We start from the raw sequence: 10,786 nt of genomic DNA, 5'->3' as shown, positions 1-10,786 counted from the left end.
CCCTTAGCATTTGGAGGGTTTTTTGGTCCTTTTCCATTGAATTCCTTTTTTGTTTTTTTGGAAGCTCTTTGTCAATTTCCCTTCTTTGTTATAGTTTGCTGGGACATATTCTTCTTTCACGCGCCCTAGCCCCAAATTCCCAAATCCTGCGCCACTGCCTCTTTCCGGCGAATCCACCAGGTCTCTCTCTCCGGTGTCTACTATCGGCGAATCCACCAGGTTTCTCTCTCCAGTGTCTACTATCGGCAAATTCACCAAGTACGTTTCTTTTTTTTTTTTTTTCCAATTGGTGCACGGTTTTGGCAATTTCTAAATCCTCCTCGAGGCAAATATATATATTAACATATACACGCACAGATAGTAATAATCATCTTGAAAATAGATATATAATTTATGCTGGTAACTGATATCTGATTGATATATAGTAACGTTGTGTGTTTGGTTACTAAACTTATGGCTTATATGTTGTGAATGATGAATGTTGAACATGTTGGAAATTTATTCAAACTTATTTGTCTATTTTTGTTTATAATTTTGTTTGGGTCTTAATTGCTTGAATGAAGAATTGAAGTATGTTTGTAATGTAGTCTTTTGTTTTTGTTAGCTTTATGGTATTGTGGATTTTGCTTAACTTGTTGAATATATAGTATAATATATTATACTATTATCAGGGGCGGCTCAATGTTATTTGAGGCCTTAGGCAAAAAAAATAAAGTGGCCTTTTAATTAAATCTACCCATATATTTATGTCAGTATTATGCTAATTATTTGTTTTGCGATTTTTAAACCTATCACTAAATTTTTTCCAAACTCTAGTTCCATTGTTAATTAATTGGCCGTATGCTTTTTAATAGTCACATCTAACAATATAAATAAAAATTATAAACAAAATATATAATTTTATGATAACAAAAATTAATAAAACTATAAACTAATTTAAGTTATAGAATAATAGAAACTGATTTCGAATAATTTGGTATAATACTTTAATAATTTCTTTAATAGAATATAAGTGTATTCAAAATCTTATTATACAGTGAGATTGTAAACGTGGAGAAGATGAAAAAAAAAAAAAAAATTTATAATGAGAGAGGAGAAAAAATATATAAGGAGTAAGAAAAAAAGAGAAAATAAAAGTTAATAGGAGTCTTAGAAAAATATAGAAAGTTTCACCAATTTTCACTTAAATATATATTTAATATTTAGTGTGTGTATATCTGATGTAATGAGGGTGAGAGAGAGCAAAAATATATATATATAATAATACAAGAATAAAAATATTTTGGATACACTTTGTATTTGTTGAGGTTTAATAATATAAGAAAATAAAATATTTAGGTAAGTTATGATATATAAAGAAAAAATTTTGGGGGGCCCCTCAAAAAAAAAAAAAAAAGAATAGAAATCTTTTAGGTCAACTGTCAAATTTCTTTATACGTTAAAGTTTAATAATTAAAGAAAATACTATAATTATTTTAGGAAAATTATAATATATAAAGAAATAAAAAATTATGGGACCTTCTCATTAGATGGTGCCTTAGGAAACCGCCTAACTCGCCGCCCCTGACTATTATTCCCGTGTGTTTTTAGAATTTGCCTTGCCACCATGGGCATTTCATGCCGTACCAGTGTCCGTGCTTCCTAGATGATAATTATCATTTTGATTTATTGACCAGTAACTCTCCCCTAAATTTCCATGTCATGTTGTATGGAAGTTTGAATGTTTCATTAATTTCATATATATGACTAGTATTTGGGTCCTTGTTTAAAAAGTGAACCGATTAGTCATTGCTGGTCAAAATGACAAAAACTGACTAGAAATGTCTAAAAGTGCAAGTCGGAGTTTGCCCTTTTGTCTCACCTTTGTTCAAAGGCACTTTGCCATTTGTAAAATTGACTATACCATATACTTTTTTCTTTTTTCTTTTTTTGAGGATTTTGTAAAATTCACTGTACCCAATTTTTTTGAGGGCCAACTATAGAGAATGCCACAAGCAAGCAAATGACTTTCTCCAAGCAGCAAAATGGGCTGCTAAAGAAAGCATTTGAGCTTTTGGTTGACGCCGAGGTTGGTCTCATCTTCTCTCCTAGAGGAAAGCTCTGTGAATTCGCCAATTCAAGGTATATACATATATATGATTCTATATCTCAGTAGCTCTTGAAAGAGCTTAATTTGAAATTCTATTTGTATTCTTGTTTTTGATTTGATATCATGCTGATATATATATTTGTGTGTTTATAAATTGGTGTTATGTATTATTCAAGGTATATACATATATATGATTCTATATCTCAGTAGCTCTTGAAAGAGCTTAATTTGAAATTGTATTAGTATTCTTGTTTTTGATTTGATATCATGCAGATATATATACTTGTGTGTTTATAAATTGGTGTTATGTATTATTTTTTTCACCGTAGCTAGGGTTTGTAAGAATTGGGTCCCTCTCAGTTATGAATCAGATCTCACTTATTGCTTTGTTGACTCTAGACACATATAAACCCTAAAGAGACGCCAACAATGTCTGAAATTCCGTTGGAACTAATCGCCGACATACTATCAAGATTACTGGTGAAACCCCTTCTGCAGTTTAGATGCGTATCGAAATCATGGTGTGCTCTGATCGATAGCCCACATTTCATCAAATCGCATCTAAATCAATCCATCAAAACCAACACCAATCGCATGCTCATTTTAAGTGATTTCGACCTCTTCTCCGTAGACTTGGACTCTCCCAATGATGATGAGCTAGAACTTGACCACCCGTTGAAGAATCAGGAAGACACTATAGTGATTGGCAGTTGTGATGGGTTGCTCTGTTTGCGTAAATCGCCGACAGACATTGCCCTGTGGAATCCTTCCACCAAAAAACACCACAAGTTACCGGTCACACCGATTGAGTTCTCACGTGATCGTTGGAGCTGTGATGATACCAGATATGGGTTTGGGTATGATAGCGTCAGTGATGACTACAAGGTGGTGAGAATAACAGTGTATTCCTCTGAAGACGATGTTGGTTCATTTGACTTATTTGACTCTGAAGTCAAGGTTTATAGTCTGAAGTTGAATACGTGGCGAAGAATCCAAGCTTTCCCTTATTACCTCTTGTACAGCTGGAGAAATGCTACATTCGCTAATGGTGCTTTGCACTGGGCTGTGTGGGAGACGGATCAGGTGTCGATTGCTGCTTTTGACCTTGGGGTTGAGGAATATCGTCTGGTGCCGCGGCCTGATTATTCCAATAAGATGTTTGAAATGGATGTGGGTGTTCTAGAAGGATGGCTTTGTGTAATTTGCCACTCTTCCAGCATTTGCGATTTGTGGGTAATGAAGGAATATGGGGTTAAGGAATCTTGGACTAGATTATTTTCTGTTTCTCCACTGGAGATTAACATTAGTCCGTTCAGTATTGCGAGGCCTTTGGCTTTTTCCAGGAGTGGTGTGGAGGTGATACTGCTACAGGATGCTCAAAAGTTTGTTTGGTATGATTTAAAAATGAAAACAATCACAAAAGAAATTAAGGTCGACTGGGAGAAGATCGAGGGAGTATTTATTTATTTTGGAAGCCTTGTTCCACTTCCGTGATGATGGTGGAAGTGATGAGAAGCAGCAAGCTTGAGGGTTAAAAGTTATGGACTATCATTGCTTATGGAATTTCTGGTACCTCATGTCCCGTGTGGCCCTCAGAATGTGGGGGAAATTGTTCAGTATTTTCTGTTAGGATTTTTTAATGAAACCTTTTACATACACAAACACACGATCACACAAGAAGAGAGTGAGAGAGTTCAATTCTTGTATTGGTGGTCTCGTTTATAGGTGATAATACTATATCATCGTCATGTTAGAATGAAAATTTGATAGAAATGATAATGGTTGTGGAAAGGGTCATTCTATCCTAAGCTGTCTACATGTTTTATATATATATATATATATATATATATATATATATATATCCTTAGGACTTTATCTAAGTTAATTATATAATTATATGTTCTGTTAATATGTAAAATTTAAATATATATATATATATATAAATTCCTAAGGTGAACTTTGTTTAATTTTGTTTGCTCTTTGTATTGACGTGCTTACATCACTTAAATTCACTCCACTAGTAACTTCCAAACTTGTATTTCAACATTAACATTGTACGAGTAATACCAATGAGAAGAAGAAGAAGAATATTTACAGATTAAAATTGGAAGAAGAACACACGCAACAATAACCACATCCATCGCATGAATGATGAAGAAAAGAAAGACCAGTAAGCATATCATGAGGCTCGGGAGCTTGATCCATAATCCAGTCTGTGGATTGTGGTATGTGGAAGAAGCAATTGCAGCGCCATACCGTGACTTGAAGGACACAAACTAAGGTGGAAAAAAAAAAATTATCCAAACAATTCTGCTTAAATTTTAGTGAAAATAAATAATTTAAGTATGTTTTATTGATTGTATTAATATATTTTTATATAACATTGTTTCAAATTTATAGAATTTATTTTTGTTTCTTGAGTTTTTTTTTTCAAAGAAATATGAAACAGAAAATTCATAAATCATGAAATATAATTAATTATATTATTCATAAAGGTAATGCACCAAAAGTATTTCATTGTATTTTAACTTGCGTGCATTTATGGAAATTGAATTGAAATGATTTGTTAAGTGTTTTCGGATTATTAATTTTGATAACAATTAGGAGTAATATTTTTTGAAATTGGAATTAGTTTCAAAATATTGGAATTAGAGAGAATTTGTCTTTTAGTGGGAAAAAAAAGGCACTAATGGAAATTTAGAAATAAAGGGCAATACTGACAAGAAAAAAAAATAAAAAATAAAAATAAAAATTCATTTATGAAATCTGAACTTATTATATTTTTCAAAAGTACGACTTCTTTTATCTTTGTAAAAAATTTATAGGACTTATTTGTAATTTTTCAAACAACAGGTCCTTTAAGAATTCCGAAATCCATTATGTTCGGGAAAATTGTATTGGTTGGTGTTTTAAATTTGGAATTGAAATAAATTTAGTTTAAAATTTGTATTAAATTTTTTTTAATTTTAAATTCAAATTGCCTGCCGCCAAATATAGACAAAAATTATGCAGTCCATAATATGGATTTGCTGTTTTCTATGATAATTTGATTGAAATTATGTTGGTTCCTGAATTGGTATTTCGAGGATAATACGAAGCTAATCCTTTTACCGGGCTAAAAACAGAGAAATTTGTACAAAGGACTAAGATTAAGCGGGTCATGCTCAAGGGCGGAGCCAATTAAGGCCCAGCGGGGGAACGTCCCCCCCTCACTTTGCTCCAACCTACTATATATAAGTACATATTTTTGGTATATACATATATTTTTATGGTAATTTTAAATATTGTCCCCCTTCAAAATTTCAAATTCTTCTAATTTCCTTTTGAAAAAAAAAAGAAGTTATATATATATATATCCCTTCTTCAAGTATACAATATATTTTTTATTTTCTATTTTTTATTTTTTATTTTTTTTTTCAAAAAAATTCTTTTTTTACTTGTGTATAATTATGTATTTTTCTATTTTTTAACTTATTTCTTTTATCGATGACATTTGTGATTGTATTTAATTAAAATATTATTAATTAATATTTTGATTCTTATATTTGTAACTATATTTTTTTTACAGTATTTATTTAGCATATTATTTTACAGCTATTTTTTTCTTATTTGCCTTTTTTATTTAAAAAAATTATACTTCCTATTTGTCATATTTATTATTATTTTTTTTTTCCAACAAGTGCATTGTGCCCCCTTTGAACTAAAATCCTGGCTCCGCCCCTGGTCATGCTATATTCATGTCGTATAATAAATTGAGAAAAAAATTTAGAGTTGAAAAAAAGATTAAAAGATGCCGAAAAGAAGATTAAAATGTGTTGAGATAAATATTAAAGGTGTTGAGAATAAGATTAAAAGTTTATAAATAATTTTAATTGGGTTCAATTAGTACAAATCACTTTTGTTATGTTTGGGAGCACAAAACCGATAGATTGAAAGATTTCTTTCAATTTCAAATCGAAGCTACGAATATCGTGCTTACAAAGCAATATTTATGTTTTTCAATCCAATTATGTTGTTGATGCATGTCTGTTATGCCTTATAATTTTTTTCTCAACCTCAAATCTGACTAATCTAAAAAAGATTAATAAATACATAAATCAATCAATTTGAACCATGATTTATTCATTTATTATTATTTTTTCAGATAACTCATATCTAAGATTGAAAACAAGATTAAAAAGCGTTGAAGTAAAGATTAAGGATGTTAAAAATAAGATTAAAATATATTGAAAACAAGATTAAATGTGTTGAGAAGAAGATTAAATGTATTGAAAACATGATTAAAATATGTTAAGAAAAAATTTTAGAATTGAGAAAAAGATTAAAAAGGTGCCAATAAAAATATTAAAATATGTTAAGATAAATATTGAAGGTGTTGAGAATAAGATTAAAAGTTTATAAATAACTTTAATTGGGTTCAACTATTACAAATCACTTTTGTTATATTTTGGAGCACTGAATCGATAGATTGAAATATTTTTTCCAATTTCAAATCGAAGTTACGAATGCCATGCTTCCAAAAGCAATAGTTATATTTTTCAATCCAATTACGTGGTTAATGCAGGTCTGTTAATTTTTCTATTTTTCCTATTGGTAACACTTTGTGTGTTTTAACTTATAAGTTTGAATTCAATTTTGTGTGTGTGTGTGTATATATATATATATATTAATTTATATAAATGTCTTTTACCATGATCATTCTAATGTGATTATTTTCAGAATTGATTTCCATAATGTATAAAAAAATTATTTAATCTCTTAATTTATATATATATATATATATATATATATATATATATATATATATATATATATCCGAATCTAATTTTTTTTAATTTTTTTGACAATTTATATACATATATATAAATATATATATCCGAATCTAATTTTTTTTAATTTTTTTGACAATTTACTATTAACACCATTGGGAAATTTTATTTCAAACTTTAAATTACCTTTTTAAAAAACTTGCCTTAAACGGTGTAATTTACTATACAATATAGGTACAACATGACCTGCTTACAAAAGAGGATATAGTCCATTGCCTAAGGAAACTAACACATTTCCACAAATTTGGCGCAGTGGTTATCAGAAAAATGGTACCTGGCCAATACTAATTTGTTATATTTTACAATTAAATGATACATGAGGTTGTTAGAAATGTTACATAACCGCCCACTTTGGAGTACTAAATATTTTTTCGTGGTTCGGTATTCGGCACGGACACTCAAGTCCGAAGCTCGAATTCAATCCAGTATTCATAATCAAACGTGAAATTTTGATTAATTGAGGGATATTCAATAACCAAGTACCCAATAACTTTTCTTCAAATAGAAGTATACAACTCATAGTAGATTTTATTATATATATATTTTTTTAAAAATTAAATGGATTAACCAATGTAATTTTAAACGTTAATGCTAAAAAACAAATAAATAAAGTTTAATAAGGACTTTTGGTAACTTTAAAAAGAATATAATTTTTTTTAAAATATTTATGTTAATAATTAAGGGAGACAATATTCGCACTCTATTTTTATAAAAGAAAATGATAAGAAAATCCTTGAATTCATTAATACATAATTCTTTAATTTATAATATCATAATTACCCTTTATACAACTTTAATTTTTTTTTTTTTTTAACCTTCTTTACTTTCTTTACTGTTTTTTTTCCCCCTTTCTTTTTGTTTTTTCCGAAGGTCCTCTCAAAGAAAATAATTTATTCTATACTAATAATTTTATTTTTGGCCATTAAAAGGGATAATTTATTACATAGTGATTTTATTTTATTTTTTATTTATTTAAAAAAAAAATTGTACAATCTAAAGAGATATTTATTCAACAAAATTGATTTTTTTTCAATTTTTTCAAAAGAGGTAACTTTATTTTTTGGTAATGGGTCTTGTCAAAAGAAATAATTTACTCCATAATTTTTTTTCTTTTTTTCTTTTTTTTTTGAGTCTTATCAAAAAATATATTTTATTCAATAGATATAAAAAAACTTTATAATCATCTTCTTGTATTTTTTATTATTATTATTTTTTTTGGGATCTTGACAATAGAGATAATTTATTCAATAAATATAATTTTTAGGGTTTTTTTTTTCTTCATGTCAAAAAATATAATTTTTTAAATGGTTACTTTTTATATTTTTTATGCAGCCAAAAGAGGCAATTTATTCAATATAACAATATTTTATTTATTTTGGTCCCTTAAAAAAGAGTTATTCAACTTTTATTTTATTTTATTTGTGTTATTAAAAGATATTAGAGATAAGAAAAGAAAATATGAAAATGACAGTTGTGTCATTTAAAAAGTAATAATTATTTACTTGTAAAATTAAGGTTAGAATTGTCATTTCATATAAGATTGTAGTGTTAATGTTAAAAAGTGGAGTACGAATATCGCCTCCCATAATTAATTGTCATGAGGTCAATTGTATTAGGAGAGGGCATTTCATCTGTAAATTCGCGAGTTCCATCCAATCCGTGCAATCCAATTGAATTATCAAATTCACACATTGGTAATGGATTCAACTATATGCAATTCGTAATTTACCAATTAGATTACATATTGAAATGTTAAAAATCCGATTCATAATATGTAATCCGTAATTTGATCCACTCCATGAGATATATATGACACACACACTAAGAAAGTTTTAATTAATGATATTTTAAATTAAAATTAGTTAATGACCATTTAATGTCTTCTAAAAATGTATTAATTAATAATTATTTAGATATATGAATTAATCTTAATAAATTGAAATTTTATTTAGTGGACCTTGTTTAGAAAAATTATAATATTGAGCTAATTAGAAAAATTATAATCCCTATATCCGTTATTTTAAGCATCAAATTTTCCCAATCCGGATTCAGATTGTCAATTACACCATTTTCCAATTTTAAAAGTTTATTTATTATTATTATTATTATTAGTATTATTTCGCAAAAGAAAAGTTTAAACTAGAATGTTCGAAAAAAATTACTTCTCCTAAAGAATATGACTCGGTAACAACTGGAAGTCATAAATTATGAGTCACAATTACCAGAAGGGAACTTCCTTTTGGACTAATAAAAAAACATAGAGCCAAACGCATTCATCTTTCACGTACGCGACGTGCCCTAGCCCCAAAATTCCCAAATCCTGCGCCACTGCCCACACCGGCGAATATTCTCTCCGGCGACTCTTTTTCTATCTGATGTCTACTATCGGCGACTCCACCAGGTATGTATTTTTTTTTCTCTCTCAAATCCCCTCTCCACTTCTTTAACCGTCTCTCACTTCACTCAAATACTCGATACTTGATATTCTGTAATTTTTTCTCTATGCATGTGTATATGGATATGTATATGTCTTCTTTGTGTGTTGGATTGCAACTTTAATGAGCAGGCTCTTAAATTCTTTAGAGTCCGGGCATTGTTGTGCACGGTTTTGGCCATTTCTAAACCCTCCTTGGGGCAAAAATATATATTAACATATACTGTTAACATATACTGATATATACACACAGATACTGGAATCTGATATCTGATTGATATATAATCATCTTGTGTGTTTTGTTACTAAACTTGTCTGATCAATGATGAAAGATGAAGATGTTGGAGGTTTTTTTTGTTATTGAACTTATATGTTTTATGTTATGAATGATAATTTTGAACATGTTGGAAATTTATTTTAACCTATTTATCTATTTCTGGTTATAATTTTGTTTGGTTCTTAATTGCTTGAATGATGAATTAAAGTATTTGTGTCAATAACCACCAGGCCAGTGGCCTAGCTACCAAGCCCCTACTTCTCAAAGAGAGGTCAGGGCTTCGAGCCTCCATGGAGGCATGTGTGTGTGAGTACCCAACTAGTAAAAAAAAAGGTATTTGTGTCAATTGAAGTATTTGTGTAATGTAGTATTTTTTTTTTTGTTAGCTGCATGGTATGGTTACTATGGTATTGTGGATTTTGCTCAACTTGTTATTAATATATTATACTATTATTTCACAGCCATATCTGGGCTGTATCCGTGTCCATTTTTTGGAATCTGATATGTCTGTGTCCGTGCTTCCGTGCTTCCTAGATGATAGGATTATCATTTTTCGGACTGCCATACAAGGATGGAATGTTAATACTTAATACAGTTTGATTGATTTATTGACCAGTAAATCTTCCCTAAATATTCATGTTATGTTGTATGGAAGTTTGAATGTTTCATTAATTTCATATATATAACTAGTAGATTTGGGTTCTTGTTTAAAAAGTAAACTGATGAGTCATTGGTGGTCAAAATGACAAAAAGTGATTAAAAAAAAAAAGGTCTAAAAAATGCTAGTCAGTTTGCCCTTTTGTCTCACCTTTGTTCAAGAGCAATTTGTCCTTTGTAAAATTGACTATACCAACCCCCCGCAGTAAAATTCACTGCACCCAATTTTTTTGAGGTCTAACTATAGAGAACGATACAAGCATGCAAGTGACTTTCTCCAAGCGCCGAAATGTGCTGCTAAAGAAAGCATTGGAGCTTTCAGTTTTCTGCGACACTGAGGTTGCCCTCAATATCTTCTCTCCTAAAGGAAAGCTGTATAAATTTGCCAGTTCAAGATATATACATAGATATGATTTTATATCTCTATAGTTCCTGAAATAGCTTAATTTGGAATTGTATATCTATTCTTGTTTTTCATTTGATATCATGCAAATCTATAT

The 10,786-nt window shown here is 29.3% G+C and overlaps 1 protein-coding gene across 1 annotated transcript; it reads left to right on the top strand.

Moving 5' to 3' along the window:
- Positions 1–134: 134 nt before the first annotated feature.
- On the top strand, positions 135–3,922 carry LOC132316281 (F-box protein CPR1-like). Its single transcript, XM_059814790.1, has 2 exons — positions 135–258; positions 2,489–3,922. The coding sequence occupies exon 2, from the start codon at positions 2,519–2,521 to the stop codon at positions 3,581–3,583; it is 1,065 nt and encodes a 354-aa protein (XP_059670773.1). The 5' UTR covers positions 135–258; positions 2,489–2,518; the 3' UTR covers positions 3,584–3,922.
- The last annotated feature ends 6,864 nt before the right edge of the window (positions 3,923–10,786 follow it).

Source organism: Cornus florida, unplaced genomic scaffold, assembly GCF_030987335.1.
Source record: "Cornus florida cultivar Cherokee Brave unplaced genomic scaffold, ASM3098733v1 CherokeeBrave_3.0.0_Hap2_Chr01, whole genome shotgun sequence".
NCBI lineage: Eukaryota > Viridiplantae > Streptophyta > Magnoliopsida > Cornales > Cornaceae > Cornus > Cornus florida.
The sequence above is the reverse complement of the archived record's forward strand: the minus strand, read 5'-3'. Positions and strand labels throughout refer to the sequence as shown.

Excerpts from the sequence above, each read along its gene's own strand:
- LOC132316281 (XM_059814790.1), top strand. The coding sequence starts at position 2,519 with ATGTCTGAAATTCCGTTGGAACTAATCGCCGACATACTATCAAGATTA.